This window comes from Castanea sativa, chromosome 10 (genome assembly GCF_040712315.1).
Source record: "Castanea sativa cultivar Marrone di Chiusa Pesio chromosome 10, ASM4071231v1".
NCBI classification, from domain to species: Eukaryota; Viridiplantae; Streptophyta; class Magnoliopsida; order Fagales; family Fagaceae; genus Castanea; species Castanea sativa.
The window spans coordinates 37,278,162-37,297,089 of record NC_134022.1 but is presented as its reverse complement, the minus strand read 5'-3'; the positions used below and the strand labels follow the sequence as shown (position 1 = coordinate 37,297,089).

At 37.7% G+C, this 18,928-nt stretch overlaps 1 protein-coding gene across 2 annotated transcripts; it reads left to right on the top strand.

The window, feature by feature from the left end:
* The first annotated feature begins 1,968 nt into the window (after window positions 1-1,968).
* LOC142613162 (uncharacterized) lies at window positions 1,969-17,510 on the top strand. 2 transcript variants are annotated; one of them, XM_075785379.1, is made up of 16 exons: window positions 1,969-2,118; window positions 2,936-3,373; window positions 3,634-3,719; window positions 4,762-4,916; window positions 5,011-5,075; window positions 5,173-5,367; window positions 5,494-5,545; window positions 7,107-7,337; window positions 7,440-7,573; window positions 8,301-8,490; window positions 8,629-8,688; window positions 8,775-9,029; window positions 14,795-15,053; window positions 15,202-15,407; window positions 15,750-15,797; window positions 16,729-17,510. In XM_075785379.1, the coding sequence occupies exons 2-16, from the start codon at window positions 3,198-3,200 to the stop codon at window positions 17,017-17,019; spliced, it is 2,403 nt and encodes an 800-aa protein (XP_075641494.1). In that variant the 5' UTR covers window positions 1,969-2,118; window positions 2,936-3,197; the 3' UTR covers window positions 17,020-17,510. The 2 variants fall into 2 exon arrangements, with proteins under 2 accessions (XP_075641494.1, XP_075641493.1); XM_075785378.1 differs by having other exon boundaries at window positions 15,747-15,797.
* The last annotated feature ends 1,418 nt before the right edge of the window (window positions 17,511-18,928 follow it).

Sequence of the window (18,928 nt, the reverse complement as noted above, 5' to 3'; positions counted from 1 at the left end):
CTTTGTGAGGCACACGAAGTTAAAACATCACAAAGGAAAAATAGCAAACTCGGCACAAAATACGAGAAGGATGAAGGAAGAAGTGTGTAGAAGTCATCTCCTCCGCATTAAATACAAGACAACTACTCTCCTAACTACATTAATGAGGAAATGACCATGAATAGTAGTGACACAACTAAGATTGCAAGGTAAAAACTTACTAGTATGTTCCGGATGAGGCAGAAGTTCTAGGAATGCAATCTCAGCCTTGGTTGTCAAAATCCCGATCTGGATCCTACGATCCTACGATTTTACGATCTCACCTGCTCAAAACAATTCGGATCTTTCAAGGATCTTTGCGATCGTTCAGGATCGATAAGATCACATGATTTTGACAATCCCAAACGACCTTTATTTCTTGTAATGTTTTTAAACTTAATAGATTGCTCAGTTGGACTTAAATGAAAAATAAAATCCCAATAGACCAAATTTTTCAACTCTAATGTAGAGAGTGTGCCAGTTGGATCCGAATAAAAAATATTCCAATAGAGTGTCATGTTTTGAGATTTTTGACCTCTTTAAATGATGCTTATAAATGAATATAGTGATGTATGGTAATTATATTAATGAATGTATAATTTATGTGATTATTTAACATACAAATGTTTATTTTTTTTGTTTTTTCCTCAAATAATATAGGATCTTACGATTTACGATCCAATCCTACGATCCACGATCTCACCTACCTCCTAGGATCCTACGTAGGATCCCGATTTTGACAACCTTGATCTCAGCCTTCCAAGTGTAGGATTATGATGATTTGTGTTTAAAGATAGAAGAAAAATTAAGATCCATATGGGGATCGAGAAAAAGAAAGAGGAAAAAAAAAAGACTTTGTAACTAAGAACTGAAATATTTGTATAAGTGAGAAAGAAACACACATACATAAAAAATAGACATTCCTCGGCCCTGACCGAGGAGCCTCTTTTCTTTATAATTTGTTGCCCTAGTCATTTCATTTGCTTCTTATCTCATTATGATTAACTTTAACTTTTTGAGTGATCAATATCCAACTCATTCTTTATCAAATTTATTGTTGTGGGCTTATTGGGCTACTATTCGAGTCATTTTGGGTCGTGGATCAAGTTGTGCCCTTACAGTTTGCATTAGAGATTGTCTATTTATATGTTAAAGATTTTTATTTATATTTCACAAATTTAAAAATATATATCGATACATAGAATGATAAGAGATTACAATTTGATTAGGGTTAAAAACTTTGTCATTTGTGTTACTAGTCTTATCGTGCACTTTGCTCTTAGGTTTTTCTTTTAGATAAAAAAAAAGTATAAGAAGTATTTTTTTTTTTTTGAATTTAATTGATAGTTATAACAATATGGGTTGAAAGATTTGATCATTGGACATTTTTATTGAAAAAAAAAACTGCTAAACCTTTGTCATTAAAAGTTATAACAAGAGCAATTTTTTGTACTTAATCATATCTTCAAGCCCAGTTTAATTTGGGCCCAAATCTAGCCTACTAGTAAGACCAACCGGGCTTTTAAATCTCCTTTAGCCTTGCGGGCATAGAAGCCTACAACATGCCCAAAGTATTATTAAATACTAACTGGGATTAGCGTAGAGTTTGAGCCTAAACTCAACCGAATTAGCCCAAATCAAAATTGTAGGCCCAAAAGCAACAACATGGAATCGCTTAGCAGCCTTAGCTGACCCAATTCTCAATAATATCCCTCCATTATTATTATTAAAGACTCGGTCTTATTGAAAGCTCATTTGGTGATTTGGGTACCTAAAACAATACATAAATGTTAAAACAGAATTCAGCAAAAAAAAAAAAAGTTAAAACAGAAAGGTCTTGTTGTCAGGGACATCATCGTAAATAAAACACATACACACAGAGACTAGAAAAGAAAGTAGAAAAAGCAAATTAGCGTTTATATCTAAATATCTACCTATGATTAATATTACATCATCGTACAGCTCACAGAGTTTCTTTTTCCTTCTGTTCTTTTTTTCTCTGTGAGTTTTTTCGCTCCTCTGCTCTTCACCCAAAGCTACCTACGAACCCTAGCGAAAAAAAGCTTTCGACCTCTTCCACAAATAGCAGATCTCCACGTGGTACTTTCTCCCTTCTCTTTCTTCCATTCATTCACTTCTTAATTAATTATTGTCTGTCTTTTTTAAGGTTTACGCTGTTTTTGCATTTCTCGTATTTTGTTCTCCCTTCAAAGTTTGATCATAAGATTCATCCATGAGCTCATATCTGAATTGTCTGTAACATGCTTACATGTCTGACCAATTGTTTCTTTGATAATTTTGTGTGCATGTGTTTTTTTTTTCTTCAAGAGTATCGTTTTTAGTTATTACTGTTTTTAAGAAAGTGAAATGCAATCTTATACCGAAAAAGTGAATGTGTAATAGTTTGAGAATTGAGCTGCAGAAATGCTTGAGCTATTAATTAATGCGCACATTAGTTTTCACTGATAGCCCCCAAAGTGTTTTTCACGCTTTGATTTCATGGATTTTGTCTTTGTATTTATTAATGTGTCTCTATCTTTTTCCTTAAAGAAAGTTGAACAAATATGTAGGAGTATTATTTAATTAACACACTAAGCAGCAAGCACGCAATGTGAAATGCAGCTAATAAAGTAGCATTTAAATGTTTCTTGATGCTTCCCTATAGGGAAAATCTTAGGAGGAGGAACCTTGATTGTGTCCTTTTGCAATTGCTAATGTGTGCGCGTGCGCGCATCTTCTAACTACCATTACGGTGTAAATTTATAAGGATAATTGATAAGCTACATTCGTTGTACTTAATAATCTTGGTAATGAATCAACATCATGCTTTCTCTCTAAATGACCAATTATTATTTTTTTGGGGGGGTTTGTTTTTCACTCTTGTACCTACCTGATTATGTCATGAACTTCTTTGCAGCTCTAGAAGTTTCTTATGATTTTGAAGATTGAGAACTCCTGAAAGTGGATTCATACAGCAAAGAGTGAGAGAACTTTCGTGATTGGTTGTAAAATTCTTGTGTCTCTTATAGTGATGTGTGAGAGAGTTCGTTTGATTTTTTTGTGAATTATGGGGCTCCAGAAAAGAAATATGTAGGTTTGGCAGGAGGTTGCGGTTGTAACTTATAACTGATATTGGTTGAAAAGAAAGGGATGCAAAATTCACTCAAAGTGGGTTACGTATGTATCGGCATTTGGGGTGGTTCATTGGTTTGAAATATAGGACTTGGTCAGCAAAGAGGTTGCCTGATGCTAAGCCCCACCCGGCCAGAGTTAAGCCGGTGGCAATGTTGGACACTGCACAGGAAATTGCCATTTACATTCATAGGTTTCACAATCTTGACCTTTTCCAGCAGGGGTATGTGCTTGTAAATTCATTACTTATTGTGAACTTGATCTTCTTTATTTATTTGTATGTTTGTGTGTTTGGCAAGCCCAAAAAAAACCAGCTTTCGGGGCCTCTTGAACTTTGGCATGCTCCCAAAAAAAAAAAAAACTCGTTTTCTATTGTACCTTTACTTTTAGTAAATAAAGCATCATCAAATGGCATCCAAACACACTTCGACTAGATTTTGGAGATGAATTACTCTTTTGCTTATTAGTGTTTCCTTTGTCCAGATGGTATCAAATTAAGATTACTATGAGATGGGAAGATGATGACTATACTTCTTTGGGAACTCCAGCAAGAGTTGTTCAATATGAAGGTGTGTTATTCGTGTTGTAATGGTTATTCTCTTTGCTTTTATCAATTACGTATCTGGTTTTGATCTGTGTGTGTGTGTGTGTGTGTGTGTGTGTTGCTAATGAGTTGTCCAGAGCGAGCTCTTTGAAGATTTAATATTTGTGTCTGTGCATCTTGCAATTTGGAGGCATACCTAAATTACAAGTATATGGTCTAAAACAGCTCCTTTTAAAACTCAAATATGAACTTTGCAGTTTATGCAATTGGCCAATGGCTTTGTGAATTCAAGATTGAGCTATGTTGCTAATTGATTAGCCTGCAGTGAAAACTGACAATTTTATAATTTTTTGGTATATTGTGAAGGTGTCCATTCTTGAAATAAAATTTGAAATTCTGGTGTTTGACATCATAAAGTAGCGTTGAAAAGCTGATGCATATTTCGATGGTAGATTGGAAAGTTGATTTTTTATTTTCTTTTGATCTTTTAAAATTTTTTTTTTATTGAATTCTATAATGATTTGGCTAAAACATTTCATGAGAGAATTCGATGGCCCGAATAATAAAGAATTTACAAGCTAATGTTTCCTAGCTCATTTATGTAGAAAAAGTCTTCTTTGCACATTTTTCCAGTATTAGTATTGTAGGGGGCCATCACTTGATGTGGATTGTAGATCAATGTTCCCTGCTCATGATGTTTACTCATCTGAATTATGAAGGAAAAAAAAACCCTCTCAAAGATTTCCCCCCCTTCATTCTCACTCATTTTGGCTGAGATTGTGATTAGGTGGTCATTTTTATTCTAGCATTTAGATTCTAAGGTAGCTCAGTTCAGTTAGGTGCACCCATGATGAAGTACATGGTTGCTTCAGAATGTTTGACAAGGAGTTCTTCAAGATATTTAGATGACTCCCAATGATTTTGATTTATTAGATATTCTGCATTTTATCACTGATTGGAGATATGTTTGCATTGCTTAAATAGAAATTTTTCTGGTAGTTGGGATCTTTGATATTTCTTTAGATGAGCTAAGGACTAAGAGGTAGTGAAACTTTTTTGAGCTGTAGTTCCTGATCTGGGTTCTGATGATGTATACGGAGTATGGAGGATTGATGACACAGACAACAGTTTCTCAACCCAGCCTTTCCGGATCAAGTATGCAAGGCAGGATGTTCTCTTATCCATCATGATCTCATTTAATCTACCTGTTGGTAGATATGAGGTAGTGTTCCCTCTCTCTCTCTGCTCGCTTTTTGTCCTTTGGTATCTAGTACTGTTATCATGTCTTGCCTAATTATATGGCACTTTATTTGCAGGGTCCACCCACTTCTGCAGTTATTTTGAAGTTTGAGCTTATGTATGCTCCAGCCCTTAAAAAAGGGTGAGTTGAAAGTCTAAGAGTCTGCTTTTGCCAATTAATGCATGCTTGGACTTCCATTGGAATTTAATATGGCGGTGATTGTTATTAATTTCTGTAGGTCTGAGATAGTGGCTTCTCTTGATACTTCCCCTTCTGCAGTGCATGAATTTCGAATTCCTCCTAAAGCTCTTCTAGGGTTGCATTCTTATTGCCCCGTTCATTTCGATGCTTTCCATGCTGTGCTTGTTGATGTAAGCATACACACCAGTCTACTGAAAGTTGGTTCTTCCATGTCCCCCCTGAAGGTACCCAGGTTTGTCGCATATGCTACTAAAATGGATAACCTGGTTGCTATCACATTCCGTTATTTACACTTTCTTTGGATAGTTCATTATTGTATTTATTTGTTGAAGTAACATGGTCAGTTGAATTATTTCAGTGGTTCCAGCACTGCCCAAGATGATGCAGGTGACAGTTCCATTGGGTCGAAAGTATGTTCTAGCACAATTTATTTATTTGACTGAAACTTTTACCTCTCTGTTAGTTCCTTTCTTTTTCTTTTGGTAACTTGCACGTGCACCTAGCTATTGAACTCACAACCTGTTCTTTGAGTAGGAAGATCCATTTGAGTTAAAGCATGTTGGATCTTTGTTTCCTTTAACCAAATAATTAGCTGTCTGGTGCATCTACCCAACGATGACAATTTGTGTTTATCAATACTCTGTCTGTGCATGTTTTGGTTGTGGTATGTGTGTATATATATCTGTGCATGCAGGTGGATCTGCTTGTTACTGTAAATTGTACTTATACTGTAGCTTCAGTTTTTGCCATATTCTTCTTGGCATAATGGCAGTGTTTGCTTAAGAAATAGGATGGCTTTGTATTCAACTTTGCAATGCAATTTATTTTGCATGATCTAAAAAGATGAAATACCTTTCAAATTTATTTTCGCAATTAGTATGAAACAAATAGAAAATAATAACAAAACACAAATAATGTTTAATTCTCTTCCCCACATTTACAAACATGTAGAAATAGAAAGGAATAATAATAATAAAACCTTTTAGTCTTGCTGTCAAAAGCTTATCTTTCAAGCTGTGCATATTTTTAATCTCAGTCTCTCTCCCCTTCAATTTGAAGGTGTCTCTGTTTCTGGATTTTGTGTTTCTTGCCATTTTGGTTCTGCTTAAGACTGTATGAGTCCCTATGGTGGGAGGGTTTCCGGTGATGGTGACTGGAAAGTTGAGGCGTGGCCTTGCACAATGCTTGACGGCCTCAGGGTTGCCTCTGGACCCACTGCCCACATTCACCCTCGCAATAGTTGCTTTGTGTATGACGGTTCTGACCTTGGTTCAAATGGTTTGAAGCTTTTATTAAGGTTTTTTTTGTTTTAAAAATTGGACTGATGACTGATTCACAGTTAAACTGGTCATCATGTTTCCGTTTCAAAACTTTGCTAGTAACAAACAAAAATTGTTAAGAACTTCTAAAACAAATAGAAAAAGGACATAAAATTGGTGTCATGAGCCTCTTGTACAACCCATTCTAGAATATCTTGAAATTACCAAATTACCCTAGTGAAACTTAATTAAAACTAATCTTGGAACCTTCCAACCTAAAGAAAGTTGATACTAAAAGTAAAAAATAACTAAGGTAACCTATGAAAGATGCAAAGAATGTCCCACATCAAAATTAGACAACAATTCTTTAGTTTTTGGGTTTTAAATCTTGTTTTTTCTTGATCTCTTTGCTGACTGCACCAACATGTTTCTTGCTTGTGTGGTTTTGCTGAAAAAAAAAAATAAGGAAGCTTTGGTTTGGTACAAAGTTGCCATAATGACTAATGGCTTAGTGCCTAATGCCCAAAGGAGTAAAGACTTGTTAATAGAATCTGAAGAGTCAATTTTTGTAAGCCAGTGTTTTAATGTATTTCAGAATGGAGGTGCTTGCACATTTTATTCTGCCCGCTAATAGTGTTTTGTTTCCAGTTCTTTAAACAGTGTTCTTTCAAGTATTAACAGTTGTATTTGTGATGGCTATGCATTGGACCAGGTTGCTTCTGTAGATTTTAATGACGTCATGCTTGTTAAAGCATTATTAACTGCTCGTGACATCTTGCTTGAAGAGCTACAAAAACTTAGCCGAGCAATTGACCAAGCTGTTGATTTGACTGATTTTATATCCAACATGGATGATACAAATTTGTTTGGTTCTGTCCTGAAAAAAAATTCGGGTGCCGCAGATGAAGTTTCAGGACAAGGCAAGCCACGAAATGGTCTTGAGGTCCTTACTTTTCAGCAGAGTATTTTTTATTCTTTTTTGTAATTTCCTCTGATTCTAAAGTTTTGTAATGCTTACTTAGTAATGTTTTCTGTTCTTGAATAGAGAGCAAATGGTAGTCTAGATTTTCGAAGTGAGGAATTGCTTCGCCGCTTATCTAGGGGTGATTTGTTGAACTCTTTTCATTCACTGGGTGATCAAGTGTCATATTTATGGAATACTTTTTTGCATTTCCACAGGTTAGATTTTCTCCATATCCTTGAAATTGTATATAAACTTTGCCTGATTTTATTAATTTTAATTTCAAAAGTCCATTCAAATTCTAACATTCAGCAGTGTTATTAAAGGATCAAGGTGCATTATTAAGGCTCTAACGTCACTATAGCCTAGGATCAAAAGCACAAAGCCTAAGTGGAGTAAAATGAATGTTACTAATTGAAAAGTAAATGAAATAGCTCAGAATATGAACAGTGAAGTAAAATGAATGTTACTTTAGATATATCTACTAAATTAGTCAATCACACTTTTAAAAGAGAAGGCAATCACACCCTCAAAGCTTAAACTAAGCAGCTGAAATTTTATTAAATTCAACAATTTCTATATATGAATTGAATTAAGTGCCGTGGTTATTGGTGGTTCATCCATGAGAATACTTTTATAGGTCAATATTTATGGGGATTGAGATGGTTAGCTAGTGGCTAAATAGGTTTTTGAGATAATAAAGGGGATTTTTGCCAAGATACCAAGTGGTTACTGAGATTTTTGATAAATTCCAACTTTCATAGGAGCAGCCTGAGTTCATTTAAAGAGTTGAATACCCAGCTTGGGACCCCTTTCTTGGTGGATTTTGACATCTCTGTCCATAGCCACAAGTTAACAAAATAAAGACTTGAAACTGTGATATGGTGGTTGCCTATGCTCTTTTTAAGCTTTTTTTTCATGCCGAACTATAATTCATTATTCTAGGGCTAATGAAAGGAAGATATTGGAATTCCTGCGTGATGCATGGGCTAAGGATCGAAGAGCTGAATGGTCAATATGGATGGTATACTCTACAGTTGAGATGCCTCATCACTATTTAAATAGTGGAGGTGATGAGTCTTCCCATAATGGTTCCCATAAAAGAGTTTCAAGTTTGTGGAAGTTAACTGATGATGTAAGTGCTCATATTTGTTCTACATTTCTTTATTACCACTGTTTACATAATGTTAATCTTGGTTTACCCTTTCAACTACATGGACAAATAGTCATTCACTTCAGTGTCTGACATGGGAATTCTATTTTATCTGTACAGCCTGCCCAAACTGCAGCTACACGTGCTGAGCTTCATAGGCGAAGTATTGCACAGATGAATGTGAGTAATTATTCTCAAATGGATTTCTTTCTTATCCTTGTTTCCTGTATAATTGGATTTCTATAAATAGGTATTGCTTCATGCAGATCAACAATCGGTCAATTCAAGACATGCAAATATTTGGAAATCCATCAAATATTCCTATTGTAATTGTAGAACGTGTGATGAATGCTAGGCGGCGCTCTGCTAGTGCACATTCATACTTGAGACATTTGGATGTGATAGATTCGATGGGCCCACTCACTGGAACCAGCTCTGCAGCTGCCAACAAGAAATCTGGTTCTGGCTCACTCCAAAATAGTCGTGTTTTGAGGATTGTTGTCTTTGTGCACGGGTTTCAGGCAAGTTTTACTCTCTACAGCCTCACCTAAATATAAACATGCCGTTGTTTTTTTGTATATCATTCTCATTGTGATGTTTCTAGAAGTTGCCAAATTGAAAATCGTACTTGCTAATGTAAATTATCTGTTATTTCAAAGTAATACTCGTCAGGGTTCTGAAATTGCTTTTGGTTTGAAGTTGTTGCTTACATAATTGAAATGCATTCATGTCTTATGACACTTCAATGAGGTTTCTAGCACTTTGTAAGCCAGTGATGCTCATCAGGGAAATTTTGAATAGAACCATAGAGCAATGGTACAGAACATTGCGAGCATGCTAGCTCTGCTAGCTCCGTTCTATTTTTTTTTTTTTTTTTGATAAGAGCTCCATTCTAATTTAGTTAGTCATAAACATGGTACATTTCATTTCAAGTTAATTTCACCATGCTAGGAAGGGTTCTTGTTTCATTTTACCAGTTTTACAATTATTAGGCTGAAGGGTATTGATAAGATTGAATTTTAACATTACTATTTTTTTTTTGGATAGGTAATTAGACTTTTATTGAAAAGAATTGAACATCATGTTTACGATGGTGAACACTTTGAACAATGAAACAAGTACAAGAAGATTAAGAGCTAAAGGAAATAGAAACTAAAAAATCAAATACAGTAGTACAGTTCGTACACCCCCAAACACGAGCCCAAAGTAACAGAGTACAAAAAAGTAAACATTTTAGATGTTCCAAAGTTCTTGCCTTATCTTCAAAAATGCGGGTATTACGTTCCTGCCAGACTAACCACATTAAACATGCCGGGACCATATTCCAAATGGTTGAAAGATGCTTTCCAAACCAGTTTCTCCAAATAAAGAAAAAAGAGTTCACTGACCTTGGCATTACCCATTGAATTCCAGACACTGCAAAAACTTCACACCATAAGGCATGAGAGAACTTACAATGAAGAAGGTGGTCCACTGATTTCCCATCACAGCAACATAAGCAACACCTATTAACTAAAAACTGACCTTTCTTAATAAGGTTGTCAATGGTGAGTATCCCATCATTAGCTGTTGTCTATAAGAAGAAAGACACCCGTTGAGGCACCTTAGTACGCCATATACACTCTCAAGGAAAGGCATCAATGGTAGGACTAGATAATAGCTTATAAAAAGAGCTCACATCAAAAACACCAATGTAGTCAATCTCCAGACCAACTGATCATCCCCCTCACCCCTCGGCATAGAGGAATAAATAAACTCAAAGAATGAGTAAACAGTGGTTGCCTGCCAATCCTGAGGACTATGACGGAACAATAAATTCTAGCTCCTATCTCCTTTTGAATTTAATACAACCAAGTCAGAGACCCACGCTTCTTTAGAACCTGAGCAATCATACATAGAAGGAAAGAGTTCCTTCAAAGGAGTAGGCCCACACCATGGGTCATGCCAAAAACTAACACGGCTACCCTCCCCCACATTTTACAGAATCTGGCTAAAAAACTTCTTTGTTCCTTCTTTAATACTCATCCACATCCCACACCCATGAGCACCTCTTACCCCTCTAGTGCACTAGCCTCTCTTGCCTCCCCATATTTGTCTGCTATAACCTGATGCCATAATCTATGATTTTCTTTCCCAAAACGCCACAACTACTTCCCAAGCAAAGCCTTGTTTAACAGCCCAACCCTCCGGATTCCCAAACGACCACATTCAACTAGCAAGCATACCTTATCCCAAGCAACTAAAGGATACTTAAAAACATCCTCTGAGGCCCCCCAAAGGAAATTCCTCTGAATCCTTTCTATTCTTGCTGCCACAGCCTGAGGGATAGTAAACAACGATAAAAAGTAGGTGGGAAGACTCAATAGGGTACTCTTTAACAAAGTAAGCCTACCACCTTTTGACAAATAAAGTCTTTTCCATCCAGCCAACCATTTCTCCATCTTTTCTATAATAGGATTCCAAATTGATGAATCCTTATAATGCGCCCTGAGAGGCATGCCCAAATATCTCATAGGCAGAGTGCTCACCTTGCAACAAAGTATACAAGCCAAACCATTCAAATTCCCAACATCACCAACATGAACAATCTCACTCTTGCCTACATTAACTTTCAGGCCTATATAGCTTCAAAGAAGATCAGCACCATCCGCACGTATAATAACTGTTCCCTAAAAGCATCACAAAACAAAATAGTATCATCAGCAAAAAGAAGGTGAGGGATATGGATACCCCCATGTCTATGGGACACCGCTTGAAATCCACAAAGAAAACCACCATTTTCTGTCCTCTTCAACAGTCTACTCAACACTTCCATAACCATAAGAAATAAAAGCAGAGACAAAGGATCCCCTTGGCGAAGACCACAAGAACTACCAAAAAAACCTGCAGGAGATCCATTAACCAGAACTAAGAATCCACCTACTCCACCTTACCCCAAAGCCCATCCTTTCCATAAGGTAAAATAGTGCATTCCAGTTCACATGATCATAAGCCTTCTCAATGTCCAACTTAATTATAACACCAAGAATACCACTCTTCAACCTGCTGTCTAAGCATTCATTGGCAATTAGAACCGAATCAAGAATTTGTCTCCCTCCCACCAAAGAATTTTGAGAGACGGATATCAATTTATCCAAACTCCTCAAAGCCTATAAGCCAACATCTTAGCCAAAAGTTTATAAAGGCTACCCACAAGACTAATAGGACGAAAGTCTTTGATATTTACTGCATTAGTCTTCTTGGGGATCAAACATAGAAACGTGGCATTAAGAGATTTCTCAAAAACACACTGGCTGTGAAAATCTTTGAAGAAAGCCAAGACATCCCCTTCTAAAACACTCCGGCATTTCTGATAGAAAGCTATAGTAAACCCATATGGCCCAGGGGCCTTATTGCCTTCCGCCTCCTTAAGAGCCTCAATAATCTCCTCCTTCTCAAACTCTCTCTTCAACATAGACCTCTCAGTTTCGTCTAGACAGGCGAACTCTAACCCATCAATAGTAGGTCTCCAAGCTTCTGGTTCCTGATATAATCTTTTATAAAAATCCACCACCTGATCCGTAACATCTGACTCCTCCTCAAAGAGAACGCCATCCACCTCCACTCCCCTAATCTGATTGGTTCACCTATGGGAATTGGCAATTCTATGAAAGAACTGTGTGTTGTTATCACCCTCTTTGATAAAAAGAGCCTTGGGCTTCTGCCTCCAAGAAATCTCTTCCAAAGAAGCCAAAAAATCTATATCTGATTTAACTACCAACCTTCTAGCCCTGTCCTCTTGAGTCAACACCTGCATCTCTTCACTCATGTCAATAGAGCTCGGTCAATAGACTCTTTTTTCTAAAAGCTACATCTCCAAAAACTTGCTTGTTTCAATGCTTCAAATCCCTTTTAAGGGCTTTCAACTTACAAGCTAGAACATAACTTGGAGGTCCCACGAAATGATAACCATTCCACCAATGACGAACCTTATCCACAAAACCCTCCACCCTTAACCACATATTTTCAAATCTAAAAGGGCTCTTCCCCCTCGACATACCACCTGCCTCCACTAACAAAAGACAATGATCCGACACCACCCTAGGGAGGGTCCTTTGAGTCACATCAAAGAAATGCTCTTCCCAATCTGCTGACATCAAAACTCTATCAAGTCTGGACATAGAAGGACTATCAGAGTCTCGAAACCAAGCATATTCACCTCCTACCAAAGGCAAATCAATTAGCAAATGTTTAGTAATGAAATCTGAGAATTTAAACATAGCTGGACTAAAAGAATTACAGCCAAGTCTCTTAGCTGGGTAACGGATAACATTGAAATCACCAAACAAGCACAAAGCCCCAGCCCACCGTGATCTCACTAAATCTAATTCTGCCCACATTGCATCCCTAAGACTTCCGTCAGTCGGTCCATACATCCCTGAACAAATCCATTCAAAGCCATCTGACACTCCCTTTAACAAAACTGAAGTTGAAAAACTTCCAACCACTGAATCTACTCTCTCAAAAACCCTTCTATCCCACATCAGGATGACACCCCAGCTGTAGGTATGGTATCTAAGACCCCCCAGTCTACAAAAGGGCTACCCCATAGACTTTTAATCAAGCTGGAGCTGGTGCTGTCCAGTTAGATTCTTGAAAACATACGATATCACACTTCCGTTCCCATAAAAGATTCTTCACAACATCTCTCTTATGAGGATTATTCAAACCCCTCACATTCCATGACAAATTTTTTAAATTCATTGACCAACAGACAAATCCAAACTAGAGGATTTCAAACTGCCTCTAGAACTTCTACCAGAATGCCCATCGTAATTAATAGATGAAAACAAATTTCTTAACTCCCTCATCCCCTTTTGGTTTGAATTGCTTACCCGACGAGTAGAAACAGCAGTCGCTTGCTACTCCTAAACCCTGTCAAGTTTTTGAAAAAAATCAATACACAGTCTCTCACAACAATCAATTGGGAAACCCACAAAAGTACTAAAACCTCGAATCATCCCTCTCACCCATTCTAACGGTTCCAAAACCTCTTCAACTGAAAGCCCATTTGAACCATCTTCCATAGAGACGAGATCAGTAAAACCATTTGGGTCCCATAGAGCCAAAGCTGTAATGACCTCAGGATTAACATCCTCCTCACCCTTACCTGAAGGCAAAGAGTCATCCCAAATCAGTCTAGGAACCTCAGATTCAATAAAACCACAACCCACCTCAAAAATAGGAAAATGCAATTCCGAACCCACCACCAATTGGCTTTGAACCTTAACTGGACACCCAGAATTTTCAGCGGTTGTCGAACGAACTCCAAAAGATGTATCGGCAACCAAAAACCCAGCCCCTTGGTCCACGGTTTGGTCAGCAACAACAGGGGAGTGGGCCGGTTCTCTATTAGCACTCGAAACTGCCTTCACAACAATACCGTGATCATCTGAACCCGAAACACAACCGTCGGGCTTTGTGACAGTGACGAGAGTGTAGCTCATTCTTTGGCCAGAGCGCAGGAACTCCCCTGCCTCTTCCTTGTGAGTCCCTGATTCCTCATCGGACTTCGTATCCGCAACAGGAGAGCCGCCCATTCCCTCGCCGTAGCTTGGGATCTCCCCTTCCTCGTCCTCATGTAACCCCGATCCTTCCCCAGTCACCCACTCATGAATTTGCAAGCCATCAGACCCATGGCCATTACAAACTTGTCTTGAAATGTCAAATGAGGGCGCATCACACAAACCAGAAAAGAAAGCTTCATAGCTCTTAAATTCTGAAAACATTCATCATCTCAATATAAAGCATTACAACTCTTTACATAGAAGTATAATACCTAATCCTAGTTGAACTGGGATTTCTTAAAACCCTAATAAGACTTGGGCTTGGACTCCTTAGGCTTTTACTACTAAGCCCAACTAAATAACCAAACTTAAAATAAAGCCCAAAAGAAGATCTAATGGACTGCTAACACAGTCCATTCTAGAATATTATGAAATTACAAACTTGCCCATGATACACAAATCAAATAAAATATAATAAATCTGTCTTCCCATTTCCTCCTGCATCATTTATTTTCGGCATGCCTGTATATCTTGTCAGTATTTGAGGTAGGTTTTTATGGTATGTGTCGGTCCTGTTCAATATCGGTAATTTCTTGGATAAAAAAAGTGCAGAGTGTAGACCCAGTTTGGTTATCAGAACATTACTTTTGAAGTCTATTTTATTCATGTTCTGTACTGCATTGTGGGTAAATCATAGAACAGAAGATTAATTTTACCTGTTACAACTCAAAACACTGTAGGGGCATCACCTGGATTTACGGCTTATTAGAAATCAGTGGCTTCTGATTGACCCAAAGACAGAGTTTCTTATGTCTGAAGCAAATGAAGACAAAACATCTGATGATTTCAGAGAAATGGGACTAAGGCTTGCTCAGGAAGTGGTTTCTTTCGTTAAAAAAAAGATGGATAAATTTTCAAGATCTGGACGCTTAGGAGACATTAAGCTTAGTTTTGTGGGACATTCTATTGGAAATGTGATTTTACGAACAGCATTAGCAGGTAGGACCGCAGCTTTGGATGCCTTGATGCTTTCAGTTTCTAGTTTGGTTCTAACTCTTTGCCTTTTCTTTTTTTATTTTTTATTTTTTATTTTCTATTTTTTTATTTTTTGTTTTTAATTTTTTGTTTTTGTTTTTTTTTTTTGCAGAGAGCATTATGGAGCCATTCCTAAGATACTTATATACATATGTCTCTATATCTGGTCCACACTTGGGATATCTTTATAGTTCAAACTCTTTATTTAACTCTGGGCTGTGGCTTTTGAAGAAATTTAAGGGCACACAGTGCATTCATCAGCTTACTTTCACAGATGACCCGGATCTCCAAAATACATTCTTCTACAAGCTGTGTAAGGTAATGGACAAGTTCTTCTGTTGATCATGTTTGGGTAAAATATATATATATATATATATATTATTTAACTTTTCCCCACAAAATAGAAAATGAGAGAGATTGCAACATAATATTTAATTTATTTTCATACCACAACAATGAGATTCAGGCCTAGTGTATTTTTTGCACTCTTGGGAGAAGATATAAACTTGTGATATAAATACATATGCAAATTTAATGTATTTTTCTGACTTCCAAAGTGAATAATTGAGGCTAGGACCTATTAGAGAGAGAGGAGGCTATTTTCTTTTAACCTAACTCTTTGTTTGAAGCCTCAAATGGTTCTCTTTCTTATTTCAGCAGAAAACACTGGAGAATTTCAGGCATATCATCCTGTTATCTTCACCTCAGGTATCCCTTCCTATTTAACAGGCTTATTTGGAATAGTCTTATTTCTTCAGACCATTTGTTTTCACCACATTCATTAGGGTTGCATTCTACCAATATTTCTCTTTTAAATTTGTGTTTGGATTTTGTTAGCACCGCTCATACTTTTTCTTTGGTAAAATCTCCCGTCCTAATAATAGTCATGCCCTTATATGCTGGAGCGTTGGGACACAATATTCTGTTCTTCATTTGTACATTTTGGAAGATTTAATGTAGGCCTGATAGTGAAAGATATGGTAATGTTACTTTGTATTTAATGATTACCAGACTGACTTTTATAAGTACTAGATGGAAATGCAACTACATGACAGTGTTCTTTCTTCCCAAATGGAAAAGCTAGGAGAATTTTATGATAAATTTTAATAAATTCTGATTGGATGGAATTCAGTTTAGTTAACATTTCATGAAGTTAAAGTCATTTAGAAATATGTGCATTTTCTTTTTATTGCTATGACCCTTTTTTGCATTTTCTATGTGAATGTTCTTTTTGATATTTGACTTGTCCAACCTCAAGAGGTTGGCTTAGTGGTTCATAAGGTCTTATGATATCCATGAGATCCTGGACGAGTCAAATATCATAAGGTCCCTTGGGAGTGGCCCCGTCCCTTGGGCCACTCCCAAGGGATGGGGAGAATGCACATGCCCAAGGGAATAGTCAAATACTCGAAAAGGTTTGGACACTCTTGTTATAAAAATAAATAAATAATAGGATATTTGACTCATCCAACAAAAAAAAATTCTTATTGATTACATCAATTTTATATTTGAACCACTTCTGTTTTAGTTGACTGAGCAAGTATGAAGACCTATTGGGATACTTTTTGCCTCTTCTTTTTACCGTTTAGTGTCACTTTTTCTCCATTTAACGGGATGCTATTAATTCATTGTCTCTCAGGATGGTTATGTTCCATACCATTCAGCCAGAATTGAAACTTGCCAAGCAGCCTCTTGGGACTTCTCAAAAAAGGGCAAACTATTTCTAGAGATGCTAAATGATTGCTTGGACCAGATTCGAGCCCCTTCTTCTGAGCAGCGAGTATTCATTCGCTGTGATGTCAACTTTGATACGTCCTCCTATGGCAAGAATTTGAACTCCTTCATCGGCCGTGCAGCTCATATTGAGTTTTTGGAGTCTGACATTTTCGCAAGATTCTTAATGTGGTCTTTCCCTGAATTATTTCGTTAATGGGGATGTGGGGAATCTGGCTGTCTTTGGCATTCACACCTTGTCTCAGCATCAGAGACCAAGAATGATGGCCTTCTGGGGATCAGATGTCTTAATAATTGCAGCCATGTCCTTGCATATGGGAAGGGCCGGCGCATATGTAGCCATTGACCACTGTAAATTACTAGCTTAAAGCGGGTTCCAAGTGAAGGAAATTGAATATCTGGTTAGCTGAATGTGAATCATGTTACCGAAAGGTCTTGGGGTTGAGCTAAATAGTTCAAACTGGGATGATGTTAAGGTAGACCTTAGTTTATTTCTAGAGACAGGCTTCAAGAAGTAGTGATGTAATTACGGATTAGGTCAGGTAGATTCCTATTTTGTTATTATATTTTTGATGCAGTTACTATTAGATACAAGGATCGTTTATTGTGAACAAGAGTAGGGGTCATGACTCATGCATACAATTTGTACGCAATAATAAAGTTTAGTGTAACGCCTCTTTTTGTTCATTGCCTTGAACCTTCTCAATACGCCAGTTTAAAGTGATTGATGAGCACTTTAAGAGCAATATTTATAAGATAGTCTAGCGAGTGACAACCTTTCTTGAGCATTTTCAACCGTTCATGTCTCTTGCCTATATGATTAAAGGCAAAGTTACTCATTGTTTGTTAAGTGCGATTTGACCATTTAATATGGTTTTAAAAACCGGTACGGTGAAAGAACCAGAAAAGGAGCTAAATACCGGTTTTAAGGTCGGACCGATGGTCGAACCGGTGACGTCATAAATAATTTAATTATTATTTATTTAAATTATATACATAATTAATAATTTTTTTAAAGAAGTATATAATATCTTTTTAAAGAATTTAACATAACAATCATCCTTAACAAAATAAACTTTCAACAAAACTAAACAAATAACTTCATTAGTCATTATATTTACATCCAAATAGCAAATAAAGTAATTATTAGTTTATTATCTGATGAAGCTGGAAAAAAAAAAAAAAAAAACCCAAAATAGAAAAAGAAAAGAATATTACAGAGTTGAGAGAGCGAGCAAGTGAGGGAGGGAGGGCGCGAGGCAAGGAGGGAGGGGCTGAGGGCGTGAGGCAGGGGAGGGAGGGCGCGAGGCAGGGCGCGAGCGCGCGAGGAAGGGCGTGAGGCAAGGGAGGGCGCGAGGCAGGGGCGCGAGGGCGCGAGGCTGAGCAGCTGAGGGCGCGAGGCAGGGGAGGGAGGGCGCGAGGCAGAGCGAGGCAGGGGCGCGAGGCCTGGGCTGAGCTGCTGAGGGCGCGAGGCAGGGGCGCGAGGGAGGGGCTGCTGAGGGCGCGAGGCAGGGGCGCGAGGGAGGGCGCGAGGGCATGGGCTGAGCAGCTGAGGGCGTGAGGATGAAAGTAGAGAGAGCTTGAGGAATGAGGAGGCTGGACTGCTGGCTGGAGGCGTGACTGAGGATTGAGGAAAGAAGTGAGAGTGTGAGAGACTGAGAGTCTGAGAAGCTGAACATAGTTTTAGGATTTTAGGGTTAAATTTGTAGGGGGCAAAACGACGTAGTTTAGGGGCTTGAAGGCAGATAAGCAAAACCGGTTCGACCGGCCGATTTTCCGGTTTTTAAGGTCGAACCGGCCGGTCTGCACTATTCACCATTTTTTAGTGTATTTTCGGTTTTATAGCATAACCGGACCGGATTTAAGGCCGGTTCCCGGTTGAACCGGCCGGTCCGGTCCGGTCCGGTTTTTAAAACTATGCCATTTATATGGCAACCTCCCACCCCAATGAAAAGAAGTTGGAAAACATTGGACTCCGTATAACTTTCTCCCTAGTTATTTTCAGAGTAGAATTCTCTTAATTGATGGATATGCTCCCCTATCCACGCAAGCGAAGCTTAAGAGGGTTTACAAAACACAAATAAATACTAAATAAAAAGGTAATA

Coding starts and splice junctions, on each gene's coding strand:
- LOC142613162 (XM_075785378.1), top strand. CDS start 3,198: ATGTATCGGCATTTGGGGTGGTTCATTGGTTTGAAATATAGGACTTGG. Junction 8,491..8,628: donor TGTGGAAGTTAACTGATGAT/GTAAGTGCTCAT, acceptor TTATCTGTACAG/CCTGCCCAAACTGCAGCTAC. Junction 15,798..16,728: donor TCCTGTTATCTTCACCTCAG/GTATCCCTTCCT, acceptor ATTGTCTCTCAG/GATGGTTATGTTCCATACCA.